The 15,158-nt window shown below is 46.7% G+C and overlaps 1 protein-coding gene across 4 annotated transcripts in view; it reads left to right on the forward strand.

The window, feature by feature from the left end:
- The window catches only part of CHRND (cholinergic receptor nicotinic delta subunit), a 28,173-nt gene extending 14,675 nt beyond the window's left edge, over positions 1-13,498 (forward strand). For all 4 annotated transcript variants that reach the window (XM_087872029.1, XM_087872031.1, XM_087872028.1 and 1 more), the window contains exons 7-12: positions 2,043-2,243; positions 3,550-3,661; positions 5,570-5,684; positions 8,922-9,132; positions 10,230-10,348; positions 12,157-13,498. In XM_087872029.1, the coding sequence (XP_087728155.1) occupies positions 2,043-2,243; positions 3,550-3,661; positions 5,570-5,684; positions 8,922-9,132; positions 10,230-10,348; positions 12,157-12,345 (947 nt within the window). In that variant the 3' untranslated portion in view covers positions 12,346-13,498. The remainder of the gene's footprint in view (positions 1-2,042; positions 2,244-3,549; positions 3,662-5,569; positions 5,685-8,921; positions 9,133-10,229; positions 10,349-12,156) is intronic.
- The last annotated feature ends 1,660 nt before the right edge of the window (positions 13,499-15,158 follow it).

Below are 15,158 nucleotides of genomic sequence, written 5' to 3' on the forward strand. Positions count from 1 at the left end.
CATTGCTAGAACATTGCTCCTAGAAGCACGAAGCCTAAAGCACCACCACGAATGAAGATGACGAATGAGAGTTTGTCGAAACGTCACCAAGACACTTCCAATTTTACGCGGGTGAAAACCTGAATAACCAAAGACCTACATATATATGTGTGTGTGTGTGTGTGTGTGTGTGTGTGTGTGTGTGTTTTCTATCGAGACACCTGGTCTATCCCAGCATGTGGGAGGGAGCATACTGCACCCCATTCGCCTTTCAGCTCCAATCCAGGAGCCCTCAAGCAGTCGCATATATACACCCTGTTTCCCCAAAAATAAGACATCCCCTGATAATAAGCCCAATCGGGCTTTTGAGCGCATGCGCTAAAATAACCCCCCCCTCCCGACAATAAGCCCTCCCTGAAAATATTTAACTGCATGTACAGCCGGTCTCTGCCATTTCCTCTGGTTAGGGTTAGGGAGACAGAGCTGGAAATCAGGTAAGATGGCAAGAGGAGCTCTGTCTTGCTCCACGCACCCCGAAATAATAAGACCTCCCCAAAAAGATTTTTTTTTTATTCTACTGAGCCAGAGGTCCTCAAACTTGGCAGCTTTAAGGCTTGTGGACTTTGAGGACCTCTGTACTAAGCTTTCGTCAGCCATCTGCTGACATCGTCAAGAGTATTAAACTAACATTACAGAGATCTCTGCCTTTATACGCCATTAATCAATTTGGCCATTGCGTATGTAATAGTCTCCCACTTGTAATCAGCTGTGTTGTTTTTGCTGTCGTCATGCTGGATGATGGAGGCTTAATTCCTACTGTTTCCTCCCTCCTAGCCTGCTTATCAATAGAGGAGGATGTTAGCCTGTCAACCATCACAAACTTCGAAAGAGGAAGTAAGGAAAAATAATGGGGAAAAAATGCAAAGAAGAAAAGAAGAAGGGAGAAATAGAGGGTTGGAATAGAAAACCTTCAAGGTCGCTTCCAGCTCTATTCTGAATTTGCACATTTATTGGACTTCAAATTTGCTTGGGGATTATGGGAATGGTTTGGAAAGGCCAGTGGGATAGCCTCTTTAAGCTGCTTAATGGCTTACACTCTCTCTCCTCTCTCTCTTTTCTCTGTCTCTTCTCTTTCTTTCTTTCTCTCTCTCTCTTCTCCGTCTCTCCTTTCTTTTTTCTCTCTTCTCTCTCTTCTCTCCCCCTCTCCTTCTTCTTTCTTTTTCTCTCTCCACTTTCTCTTTTCTATTCCCTCTCTCCCCTTTCTCTCTCTCTTCCCTCTCCTCTCTTCTCTCTCACTTTTCTCCCTCTCTCTCTTCTCTCTCCTCTTTTTCTCTCTCCTCTTTCTCTTCTTTCTTCCCTCTCTCCCCTTTCTCTCTCTCTTTTCCCTCTCCTCTCTTCTCTCTCTTTTCTCCCTCTCTCTCTTCTCTCTCCTCTTTTTTCTCTTCTCTCTTCCCTCTCTCTCCCCTTTCTCTCTCTTCCCTCTTCCCTCTCTCCTCTCTCTCTTTTCTCTGTCTCTTCTCTCTCTTCTCTCTTCCCTCTCTCTCCCCTTTCTCTCTTTTCCCTCTTCCCTCTCTCCTCTCTCTCTTTTCTCTGTCTCTTCTCTCTCTCTCTCTTCTCCATCTCTCCTCTTTCTTTTTTCTCCCTTCTCTCTCACTTTTCTCCCTCTCTCTCTTCTCTCTCCTGTTTTTCTCTTCTCTCTCTTTCTCTTCTCTCTTCCTTCTCTCCCCTTTCTCTCTCTTCCCTCTCGCTCTCTTCTCTCTCACTTTTCTCTCTCTCTCTCTTCTCTCTCCTCTTGTTTCTCTTCTCTCTCCCCTTTCTCTCTCTTCCCTCTTCCCTCTCTCCTCTCTCTTTTCTCTGTCTCTTCTGTCTCTTTCTCTCTTCTGTCTCTTCTCTCTTTTTTCTCTCTTCTCTCACTTTTCTCCCTCTCTCTCTCTCCTCTCTCCTTTTTCTCTCTCCTCTTTCTCTTCTCTCTTCCCCCTCTCTCCCCTTTCTCTCTCTCCTCTCTCTCTCTCTCCCTCTCTCCCTTCCTCTCCCTCTCCTCCCCCTCTCTCTGCCACAATCAGAAAATGGCGAATGGGAGATTATTCACCGACCGGCTCGCAAAAACATCGATCCGCTTGTCCCTCGAGACAGCAACAAATACCAGGACATAACCTTCTACCTTATCATTAAGCGCAAACCTCTCTTTTACATCATCAACATAGTCACTCCCTGCATCCTCATCGCCTTCATGATCATCCTCGTCTTCTACTTGCCGGCTGACAGTAAGCGGCTCTTTTCAGCATCCTAGACTTCCTGCTGAGGTCCAGTTCGGCCGATCTATGTATAGGTAGTCCTCGACTTACAACAGTTCATTTAGTGACCGTTCGAAGTTACAATGGCACCGACAAAAGGGACTTATAACTGTTTTTCACCCTTATGAAAAACATCTCCCATGGTCAGGTGATGAAAATTTGGATGCTTGGCAACTGATTCATATTTATGACAGCAACTGATTCATATTTATGACATGTGATCCAGGGGTGAAATCCAGCACGCTCTGATAGGTTCTGGAGAACCGGCAGCAGAAATTTTGAGTAGTTCGGAGAACCGGCAAATACCACCTTTGACTGGTCCCAGAATGGAGTAGGAATGGAGATTTTGCAATATCCTTCTCCCAGGAGTGGGGTGGGAATGGAGATTTTGCAGTATCCTTCCCCCAGGAGTGGAGTGGGAATGGAGATTTTGCAATATCCTTCTCCCAGGAGTGGAGTGGGAATGGAGATTTTGCAATATCCTTCTCCCAGGAGTGGAGTGGGAATGGAGATTTTGCAGTATCCTTCTCCCAGGAGTGGGGTGGGAATGGAGATTTTGCAGTATCCTTCCCCCAGGAGTGGAGTGGGAATGGAGATTTTGCAATATCCTTCTCCCAGGAGTGGAGTGGGAATGGAGATTTTGCAATATCCTTCTCCCAGGAGTGGAGTGGGAATGGAGATTTTGCAGTATCCTTCTCCCAGGAGTGGGGTGGGAATGGAGATTTTGCAATATCCTCCCAGGTGCGAGGTGGGAATGGAGATTTTGCAATATCCTTCTCCCTGGAGTGGGGTTGGAATGGAGATTTTGCAGTATCCTTCCCCTGCCATGCCCACCAAGCCACACCATTCCCACCAAGCCACGCCCACATAACCGGTAGTAAAAAAAATTTGGATTTCACCACTGGCGTGATCCCTTTTTGCAACCTTCAGACAAGCAAAATCAATGGGACAGCCAGATTCACTTAAAAACAGTGATATTAACTGGATAACTGCAGTGATTCCCTTAACAACAGTGGCGAGAAAGGTTGTAAAATGGGGCAAAACTCACCGAGTAACGGTCTCGCTTAGCAGCTGGAACGTTGGACTTAATTGCGGTCATAAGTTGAGGACTACCTCTATTTATTAACTTTATTAAGGGGAACCTATTGAACAGCTGATGGGGGTGCAAAGGAAACATGCTTGGATGGATTTCCAAAAGGCAATAAATCTAGGAAGCGAAGAGGTGTCAAAAATTGGTGCAGGTGTTCTAAGGTTCAATTCTCCTCATGTTTTCCAGGTGGGGAGAAGATGACTTTGGCTATCTCCATCCTCTTGGCTCAGTCGGTCTTTCTACTGCTGATTTCTCAGCGCCTCCCGGCCACCTCCTTCGCCATTCCACTCATTGGCAAGTAAGTCTTCCCAAACTTAAATAAAATTCCCTAAATTGGGAGCCTTCAGAGGTTTTTCTCTCTTCTCTTCTCTTCTCTTCTCTTCTCTTCTCTTCTCTTCTCTTCTCTTCTCTTCTCTTCTCTTCTCTTCTCTCCTCTCCTCTCCTCTCCTCTCCTCTCCTCTCCTCTTGAAATGAGATTTCATCAAAGCCATGAGTGATAGGATTTGGTGATATCTCACCATTCATTTATGGATTCAAGTGGGCGTATGCAGTGGTCCCTCTTCCTATTTTTCCCCGCCACTACCTGCGAGGTAGTTTGGCCTGAAAGAATGCAATTGGCTGAAAGTCTATGCCCAAGGCTGCACTCAGATCTATTTCCCCCTTGTGCTGATTCAAAGAGCCGAGGTGGCGCAGTGGTTAGAGCGCGGTACTGCAGCTACTTCAGCTGACTGCTCGTTCAGCAGATCGGCGGATCAAATCTCACCGGCTCAAGGTTGACTCAGCCTTCCCTCCTTCCGAGGTGGGTAAAATGAGGACCCAGATTGTTGGGGGGCAATATGCTATTTAGTATACTGCCTTTGGTGTAAGCCGCCCAGAGTCCTCGGAGAGTGGGCGGCATAGAAATATGACTAATAAAATAAATAAAATAAAATAAATAAATAAATAAACATCTTCATCATATACCCTGCAGCTAGTCCTCAGCTTACGACCATTCATTTAACAACCAAAGTGATGCCAGCGATGGAAAAAAGGGACTTAGCACCGGTCCTTGCACTTACGACCTTGCAGCTGTCCCCTGATCCAAATTCAGATGCTTGGCAACTGGCATGTACTTATGACAGTTGCAGCATTCCGAGATCATGGGATCTCCATTTGCAACCTTCCCGGGGGCCACACTGCAAGCAAAATCAGTGGGAGGAACTGCGCCAGCAACAAGGTCGTGAAATTGGGTGCGACTCACTTAATTGACTCAGCCTTCCATCCTTCCGAGGTGGGTAAAACGAGGACCCAGATTGTTGGGGGGCAAGAGGCTGACTCTGTAAACTGCTTAGAGAGGGCTATAAAACACTGTGAAGTGGTATATAAGTCTAAATGCTATCGCTATTGCTATTAATGACCGCATTACTTAGTGTAAAAAGTTCTGATCCCAATTGTCGCAAGTTGAGGACTAACTGTACAGACTTGAGCATACTGACGCCTCCTCTGATGTCATATATGTCATGGCATTATTCGCATGATGATGTCATTACCCATGCATGGAGCAATTCCTGTCCCAGCAGTCCCTTCAGAACTCTCCCGAGACACTTTGGAAGGCAAAAAGAAGCAGGAAATAAACATTTGAAAATATTAGCCTTCAGCCACAGTGGCGCAGTGGTGAGAGTGCAGTACTGCAGGCTCCTTCTGCTGACTGCCTGCAATTTGGCAATTCAAATCTCACCAGGCTCAAGGTTGACTCAGCCTTCCATCCTTCCGAGGTTGGTAAAATGAGGACCCAGATTGTTGGGGGCAAGAGGCTGACTCTGTAAACTGCTTAGAGTAGGGCTATAAAGCACTGTGAAGCGGCATATAAATCTAAGTGCTATTCCTTCCTTCCTTCCTTCCTTCCTTCCTTCCTTCCTTCCTTCCTTCCTTCCTTCCTTCCTTCCTTCCTTTCCTCCCTCCCTCCCTTCTGTGGTGGAACAGTGATTAGAAAGCAGTATTACAGGCTAACTCTGCCCACAGCTAGGAAGTTCGATCCTGACCAGCTCAGGGTTGGCTCAGCCTTCCATCCTTCCGAGGTTGGTAAAATGAGGACCCAAATTGTTGGGGGCAAGAGGCTGACTCTGTAAACCGCTTAGAGACGGCTGTGAAGCACTGTAAAGCGGTATATAAGTCTAAGTGCTATTGATACGGCTATTTTATAAATGGTCATGTATGATGCTGATAGGTACCTGCTCTTCATCATGATTCTGGTGACTGCAGTGGTGGTGGCATGCACCGTGGAGCTCAACATTCATTTTCGGACCCCCAGCATCCATGTCTTGTCTGAATGGACGAAAGAGGTAAGCTGGAAGGAACGATCCAAACTATAGATAATATAGTTATCGAATTGCAACTGTTCCTGGAACCACTGCCTTGAATTGCCATGGCGAGTCGGTGGCCGTATAAATTTTCTAAATAGAATAAAAAAATAAATCAATGGAATGGCTGTTCAAAGTTCTAAAGGCACTGAAAAAAAAAAAGGGGGGGGACTTGGGATGGATTTTCACGCTTACGACCAGCGATTCGCTTAACAGCTGTGGCAAGAAAAGTCACAAAATGGGAGCAAAACTCACCTAACAACCGTCTTTGCTTAGAAACAAGAAATTTTGGAGTTAATTGTAGCTGTTAATCAAGGACTAATTTTCCCAAGTCGATATTGCCATAAATTAAAAAGAGACAAAAATGCTTGGTCTCCAGTAAATTCAGAAACTCTGTTCAGGCAACCTGTTTGAAGCAGGGCCTGAATTAACCCGTTTTCTAGGTTCCCTGTAATTTTAGAAAATCCGGTTTATCAGAGTGGGCTCAGACAGGAAATAACAACCAGATGAACTAATCCTACTTGATTGGGAAGCCACATTAACAGAATTTTGCGAATTAAGTTTTTTCTCCTGTTTCCTTTACATCCCAAGAAACTAGGGAGAGTCCCTTCTAAGTCTCTTGCCCTGCCTATTATGTAGCTGCAGGCTAAGCAGCCTCTTATCTAACCACTAGCTGGATACCCGTGCTCTGCTACGAAACTAGGTGATCGGGCTTGATAAATCGACACTTACAGCTTGAAAATTAATGAATAGTTACGATTGGCCTCTCCTCTCCCCTTCTCTCCCTCAGGCTTGCCCCACAGAGGCCTCTCCTATCTTATCCCCTTCTCTCCCTCAGGCTTGACCAAAAGAGGCCTTTCCTATCTTATCCCCTTCTCTCCCTCAGGCTGGCCCCAATGATCCTCTCCTATCCCCTTCTCTCTTTCAGGCTTGCCCCATGGAAGCCTCTCCTATCTTATCTCCTTCTCTCCCTTTCAGGTGGGGAGTAGAATATCTAAACTCCCAGCTCTCAGGCCAGATGAGTCACGCGCTGGCCACGCCCACACCCAAGTGGCAATTGGAACAGAGTTCTTTTCAGGTGGGGAGGGGGAATAGAACATCTAACTCCTTAGCCTCAGAGCATGTTAATAATAATATAAGAAATACTAATGATCTGATGGTCATTTCGAAAAATCCTTTCTTAGTGAGCACTTAGAAGCCAAGAGGAACATACGAGCCAAATTTCAAGTTTGTAGGCTTTACGGTTCTGGAGATTTCGTGATGATGCATGAGTGGTATTTTGCTTTTATATATATCGATTCCCTTGATGGTGTCTCTTGCCCCAGTCTCCAAAGGTCTTTGTCACATACTGTTAACCACTGCTAACACTTCCCATTGTCCCAAAGATGCTTTTTCAAAAGGCAACTGGACTTTCTTTTTTTTCTTTCTTGAAGAGGTTTCGCTTCTCATCCAAGAAGCATCCTCAGCTCTGACTGAATGCTTCTTGGATGAGAAGTGAAACATCTTCCAGGAAAAACAAAGCCCAGTTGCCTTTTGAAAAAGCAACTCTGGGACAAAACCACAAGGACCTGGATGACCGAGAATCTCCATAGGCATCAAATACTTCCATTGTCTGCGTCAACTGGACTTTCTTTGAAGACGTTTCGCTTCTCATCCAATAACCTTCTTCAGCTCTAACTGGATGGTGAGGAATGGAAGGATTTATACTCCTTGTAGATAGATGGTCATTTGCATCCTTTTAGAGGGTCGTTGAGACCACTTGGAGGTTTATCTGTGTCCTCAGGGTCACCTGAGTGGTGCAAATTTATTATTTAAATTGGGAGGCCGATTATTTTAATTTATTTTTAGTTATCTTAACTTTTATATTGTATGTTATTTTAATTTTCGGCTGTTCACCGCCCTGAGTCCCTTCGGGGAGAAGGGCGGTATATAAATTCAATAAATAATAATAATAATAATAATAATAATAATAATAATAATAATAATAATAATTTATTTATTTATTTATTAATTCAATTTGTATGCCGCCCCTCTCCGAAGACTCAAGGCGGCTTACAATGCGTTTAAAAACCATATATTAAAACATTAAAAATTAAAACATTAAAAACAATTAAAACCCATTCACACGATTCATGGCCGGATCTCACCAGATCGCAAGAGCAAGATCGACGGCCCCAGGCCTGCCTGAAAAGCCAGATCTTCACCGTTTTTTGGAAGGCCAATAGGGTGGGGATGGTCCGGACCTCAGGAAGTAACTGGTTCCAGAGAGCCGGGGCCGCCACAGAGAAGGCCCTCCCCCGCGGGCCCACCAGCTGGCATTGTTTAGCTGACGGGACCCGGAGGAGACCAACTCTGTGGGATCTTACTGGTCGTTGGGAGCTATGCGGTAGAAGGCGGTCTCGAAGATAACCTGGCCCTGAGCCATGTAGGGCTTTAAAAGTAATAACCAACACCTTGAATTGCGCCTGGAGACCAATAGGGAGCCAGTGCAGCTCGCGGAGAATTGGTGCAATGTGGGTGTACCTAGGTGCACCCACGACAGCTCACACTTCTGTGTTCTGGACCAACTGTAGTCTCCGAACATTTTTCAAGGGTAGCCCCATGTAGAGCACGTTGCAATAATCTAACCGTGAGGTGACAAGGGCATGAGTGACCGTGAGAAGAGTTGGGTCCCGATCCAAGTAGGGTCGCAATTGGTGCACCAGGCAAACCTGTGCAAAAATGGTTGGGGAGCCTTCTTGGAACTGCTGAAAGGACCCTGATGTTGTCGCCTTTCCCCTGGGTCGAGAGAGGGCTTTCAATTTGGACATAGATGGCCTTTTTAACCCCTCTTTCAAACCTCCAAGTGGCCTCAACGACTCTCTAAAAGGATGCAAATGACCATCTATCTACAAGGAGTATAAATCCTTCCATTCCTCACCATCCAGTTAGAGATGAAGAAGGTTATTGGATGAGAAGCAAAATGTCTTCAAAAGAATAACAAGGAAGTCCAGTTGCCTCTTGAAAAAAAAAGCACCTTTTGGGACAAACGCTTCCATCGTTTCTGCGTTGTGTAGTTCTAAAAGGGGCCCATTCTGGCATGCGCAACTCGGTGGCTGCATCTAATCCAGTTGGGTTTCTTTTGGCACTTGGATGGGACACCATCAGGAGATCTTTAAGCTGCTGCCCAGACTGGAATGTTGAAAACAAACTTTTCCCTTTTCCTTCTTCTATCCACAGCTCTTCCTTGACACCCTTCCTCGCCTCCTGCACATGTCCAAGCCAGCGGAGAGCGACTTCACGCCGCAGGATGGCTTGCTGATCCGGCGCTCTAGCTCCGTCGGTTACATCGTCAAAGCGGAGGAATATTTCACCATTAAATCCCGCAGCGAGCTCATGTTTGAGAAGCAGTCGGAGAGGCATGGCTTAACTAGCCGGATTACCCCTGCACGTAAGGCCCAAAAGGGGAATGGGAGTGGCAGAGGAGGATGGGCCCAGTGGTTATAGTTAAGCCATCATGTCTCATGGCAGCGTGGGCGCCACTGAAAAATTCTCTAATCCAGCCTCATTAAATTCCTTGGTTCATGACATGTAGGAAGACAATGGCTGACAGATACCTGTCAGGTTATAACAAGGGTTGGCAACCTTAAACACTCAAAGAGCCACAAAGGTTCTAACCGGAAGCGCCCCGTTCAATTCTGGAGCAGACCGGAAGTCTGGTTCCCCCACCATAGAGACTTCTCCTAGCGTGGCATTTTTTCCCCCTCTACCTATCCTAACCAAAAGCCCTATCACCGTGATGGCGAACCTATGGCACGCGTGCCACAGGTGGCACACGTAACCATATCAGTGGGCACACGAGCTCAGCTTCCGATGGGACTGGAAGTTGTCAAACGGGCCATTTTTGGCCTCCGGAGGGGTGGGGAAGGCTGTTTTCGCCCTCCCCAGACGCCGAGAGAGATCCTGGAGCCAGGTGAGAAAGAAAAACGGGCCTTCCGGGCCATTGCGTACCAGGAGTGGGATGAGCGGGGGAGCGGGTGGGTCGCATAGAATTATGGGTGTGGGCATGTGCGCGTGCGACCCCCCCTGCCCTCCCCCCTTCCTGGCACGAGATGGCAAAAAGTTAGCCATCACTGCCCTATCAATTGTGGAGCCAACCAACGACACTGAGCCGCAGCAGAGGGATGAAAGAGCCACATGTGGCTCCAGAGCTGCGGGTTACTGACCCCTGGGCCGGCAGTGAAATCCGGCCGGATCTATCTTATGTCCCGTTTTTGGCCCTCTGCGCATGCGTAGACGAGGTCCGCGCGCTCACATTCCCAAACCGGTAGTGAAGGTAAGTGTATTTCACTGCTGCTCTGAGCTATAAGAACCAAGAAAGACAGTGTAAGTCAACCATGAGCCGGTTAGGGTCGAACTGCTGACAGTGGGCAGATTTAGCCTGCAATACCTCATTCTGACCACTGCGCCATCCCCGGCTCTCGTATTGCAGCTCTCTAGACCTCTTCGGTCCCTAACTCAGAGCTTCCTTCTTTTCACTCCCCCCAGGACCAAGCCCCCCCAGGGCAGGCGATTTGCAGGACCAGCTGTACAACGAGATTAAGCCAGCCATCGCTGGAGCCAACTTCATCGTGAAACATATGCAGGAAAAGAACAAGTACAATGAGGTAGGGGGTGTGACGCGACCAGGGGGTCACCAATTTATCTTTGCTTCTTCAGACTATCCTTCTGAGCTTGGTTGAGAACAGATTTTCCCAACCGGGTGCTTGCACTACAGGTAGTCCTCGACGTACGACCACAATTGAGCCCAACATTTCCCGTTGCTAAGTGAAACAGTTGTTAAGCGAGTTTAGCCCCATTTTACGACCTTTCCTGCCACCGTCGTTAAGCGAATCACTGCAGTTGTTAAGTGAGTCACACGGTTGTGAAGTGAATCTGACTCCCCCGTTGACTTGGCTTATAAGCATGATTGCATGGCCCCAGGACACTGGAACCGTCATAAATATGAGTCAGTTGACAAGCGCCTGAATGTTGATCACGGGAGTGTGAGGACGCTGAAATGGTCATAAGTGTGAAAAATAATCATAAGTCACTTTTTTCAGCGCCGCTGTTACTTTGAATGGTCAATAAATGAACTGTTGTAAGTTGAGGACTATCTGTAAAAGCATAAAATAAATACCGTGTTTCCCCGAAAATAAGACATCCCCTGATAATAAGCCCAATCGCGCTTTTGAACGCATGTGCTAAAAAAAAAAACACCTCCGAAAGCTCCCCGAAAATAAGCCCTCCCCAAAAATATTTAAACGCATGCATAACCAATCCCCGCCATTTCCTCTGGTTAGGGTTAGGGAGTTGAAGTCCACAAGTCTTAAAGACTGGCTGGGGAATTCTGGGAGTCGAAGTCCACAAGTCTTAAAAGGCTGGCTGGGGAATTCTGGGAGCTGAAGTCCACAAGTCTTAAAAGGCTGGCTGGGGAATTCTTGGAGCTGAAGTCCGCAAGTCTTAAAGGCTGGCTGAGGAATTCTGGGAGTTTAAGTCCACAACTCTTAAAGGCTGTCTGGGGAATTCTGGGAGTCGAAGTCCACAAGTCTTAAAGGCTGGCTGGGGAATTCTGGGAGTCGAAGTCCACAAGTCTTAAAGACTGGCTGGGGAATTCTGGGAGCTGAAGTCCACAAGTCTTAAAAGGCTGGCTGGGGAATTCTGGGAGTCGAAGTCCACAAGTCTTAAAAGGCTGGCTGGGGAATTCTGGGAGTCGAAGTCCACAAGTGTTAAAGGCTGTCTGGGGAATTCTGGGAGTCGAAGTCCACAAGTGTTAAAGGCTGTCTGGGGAATTCTGGGAGTCGAAGTCCACAAGTCTTAAAGGCTGTCTGGGGAATTCTGGGAGTCGAAGTCCACAAGTCTTAAAGGCTGTCTGGGGAATTCTGGGAGTCGAAGTCCACAAGTGTTAAAGGCTGTCTGGGGAATTCTGGGAGTTTAAGTCCACAACTCTTAAAGGCTGTCTGGGGAATTCTGGGAGTCGAAGTCCACAAGTCTTAAAGGCTGTCTGGGGAATTCTGGGAGTCGAAGTCCACAAGTCTTAAAGGCTGTCTGGGGAATTCTGGGAGTCGAAGTCCACAAGTCTTAAAGGCTGGCTGGGGAATTCTGGGAGCTGAAGTCCACAAGTCTTAAAGGCTGTCTGGGGAATTCTGGGAGTCGAAATCCACAAGTCTTAAAGGCTGTCTGGGGAATTCTGGGAGTCGAAGTCCACAAGTCTTAAAGGCTGTCTGGGGAATTCTGGGAGTCGAAGTCCACAAGTCTTAAAGGCTGGCTGGGGAATTCTGGGAGCTGAAGTCCATAAGTCTTAAAGGCTGGCGGGGGAATTCTGGGAGTCGAAGTCCATAATGTTAAGTCTTATCAGACTTTTCCTGCTGTGGACTCAGCTTTGGAGTTGCTTGCAGGTGTAATGAAGTCTTTGGCCCTTTTCCAATCCTTGCAGGAAAAGGACAACTGGAATCGCGTGGCTCGGACCGTGGACCGCCTCTGTCTCTTCTTGGTCACTCCCATTCTGATCCTTGGGACCTTATGGATCTTCTTGGTGGGAATCTTCAATCACCCTCCCCACCTCCCCTTTGAGGGTGACCCTTATAACTACAGCAACTATACCCCACGATTTATTGAAGGGTAACAATAATAAGGATATAATAAATAATACTAGAATATGATATACTGGTATACTAGATTCTGTAACCATTAGCTTCCTGTAATGCATATATGCCTTTGTATTTGTATTCACATATATTATGCCTTTATATTTGTATCTCCTGTAACGAACATATTCTGTTATTAGGCCTGTGTAATGTCTCTGCTATTTGTCAATTGTATGTCCCTGCCATTTGACCTGAACCCATATCAATCTCCTTCCTGTTTTTTCTTGTGCCGTCTAAGAGCACGGTAGGTATCTCAGTTGGAACTGCAGACATCATCCGAGGGATAATTTACACTTCAGCTCTAACTTACACCTTTGATCTGTATAAGCTCCTTCCTTGCAGAACCAGGGGGGCCAAATGAACAATTGGGAGAACAAAGGAACGCTCAAGAAAAAAGATAACGCTAATTGGGAGGCTTCTATTCCTTTGCAGGGCAACAAGAAATACACAAACCTAACCTAGGAGACCAGAATTTGGGTACTAAGCTGATGTCTCTGAGGGTATAAAAAGGACGCCATACCTTCCCCAAGGTGTGGCTATCTCCTCACATGCAATTGTATCTGTATGTTCTGGGTATAGTCTCACCAGGGGTGAAATGCTCCCAGTTCGGACCGGATCGCCCGATCCGGTAGCGATGGTGGCGGGTGGTTCGGAGAACCGGTAGCAAAAATCCCTGCGCCCCCCCCCCACATGCCCAGCTGAGCCGCACGATCATCAGAGGCTTTTTTTTTTTTTTTTACTTTTAAAAGCATTTTTTCTACAACCTCTTCCGACAAAAAAATGCTTTTTAAAGTAAAAAAAAAAAAGCCTCTGATGATCACGTGGCTCAGCTGGGATCCTCAGAGGCTTTTCAAAGCATTTTTTTACTGCAACCTCTTGGCCGAAGAGGTGGTAAAAAAAATGCTTTGAAAAGTCTCTGACGATCCCAGCTGAGTTGCCTGATCGGCAGAGGCTTTTCAAAGCATTAGAAAAAATGCTTTGAAAAGTTTTTTTTTTTTTTTAAAGTTGGCCATGCCTACCCAGTCACATAACCCCCCCCCAAACCACGCCCACAGAACCGGTAGTAACAAATTTTATATTTCACCCCTTATTTTGTTTTTGGCCATAAATAAAATCTGCTTCTTTTTGCGAGCCTCGTCTTGAGTCTCTCTCTTTCGCATTCTGGTGATTCAATTTCAATTATATTTTGGGACCTTACAATATCTAAAGCCGAGGAGGGCTGCCCTGCTCAGGCCACCAGCACTGCGGATCAGAACATCTGTCACAGCTGCCGGATTCGGTGGATCGTGATGAGAGATCCTACAGGCCCTTGCTGTGGCTCCCTCACCCCAAATATCTGGAGGGTTGTGTTCCCTTAAATTATTATTTTTTTATTTTTGTTGTCATTTTATTCCAGAGGTCTTCAAACTCGGGAGCTTTAAGACTTGTGGACTTCAACTCCCAGAATTCCTCAGCCAGCCTTTAAGTCTTATGGACTTCAACTCCCAGAATTCCCTAGCCAGCCTTGCTGACTGAGGAATTCTGGGAGATGAAGTCCATAGGTCTTAATGTTGCCAAATTTGGAGACCATTGGTCTATGCTGGCTGGAGAATTCTGGGAGCTGAAGTCCACAAGTCTTAAATCTGCCGAGTTTGAAGGCCTCTGTTTTATTCCTTAGGTTTCTTAGCCTTAGATACCTTGAGATGTTTGGACTTCAACTCCCAGAATTCTATGCCGCCTGGGGAATGCTGGGAGTTGAAGTCCAGACATCGTAAAGCTGCCATGAATGAGAAATAGAGTTTAATAAAGGCTACTTCCCAGGGATGTTTGGGAAAATCTGACACGGCAAAAGGATGCTTTGGTTGTTCTTGTTTCTGAGGCTTTTGATGATTTTTTATTTTATTTTTAAAAAGTTAGTTTATTCATCTTCGCGGGTTCTGTCAATTTCACCATCCATTCCCGCACAGGGGGTAAGGGCAGAATCTTTCCATCTTCGTGCATAAATCTTGTTGCAGTAATCACATATACTGAAATAATTTTCCATGACTTTTTGTCTAACTCCGCACTCAAGGAGATGCCCCCCCCTGCTCCCTGTGCATGCGTGCGTGACCCCCCACGCGACCCCTGCTTTTGGCACACGATGGCCTGGTGGGCCCAGTAGGCCCATTTTCACCCTCCTCAGGCTCCAGAGACTTTCTTGGAGCATGGGGAGAGTGAAAACGGCCTTCCCCACCCCCCAGAGACCCTCCGGAGGCCAGAAACAGCCCGTTTCCTGGCTTCCGGTGGGTCAAAAAGGCCTGAAAATCAGCTGGCTGGCACGTGCATGTGTGCTGGAGCTGAGCTAGGCCAACGCTTGCGTGCCCACAGATATGGCTCTGTGTGCCATCTGTGGCACACTTGCCATAGGCTCGCCATCGCAGCTATAAACTGTTGAGAGCCTTGGGTTTATTTTTAATGCTAGGGACTGGGCATACCTCCTACCAGCTGTTGTGCCAGCTGTTGTGTGGAAATAAGGTCAGGAGGTTAGGCGTCAAAGAGAAGTGCTCAAGCCCATTGGGAAACAGCTCTCTCAAGACAGGTCTCATTACATACAAAGCAGCTGAAGCTCCCTGGCTGAGAATGCAAAACCTCAGGGTGAGGTTACGGGAGAGACAGCTGCCGCCAGAGCGTTTCTGGGAGGAGAGAAATGATGAAAACATTGATTGCTATTGTGATTTTCTGAAATACACATCCACAAATAAGTCACTGAACAATTAATCAGTGGAACAAGTTGTCCCCAACAGGTGTGGATGCTCCAACACGGGAGTTTTTT

This window comes from Pantherophis guttatus, chromosome 6, assembly GCF_059756535.1.
Source record: "Pantherophis guttatus breed Tessera chromosome 6, ASM5975653v1, whole genome shotgun sequence".
Taxonomy (NCBI): domain Eukaryota; kingdom Metazoa; phylum Chordata; class Lepidosauria; order Squamata; family Colubridae; genus Pantherophis; species Pantherophis guttatus.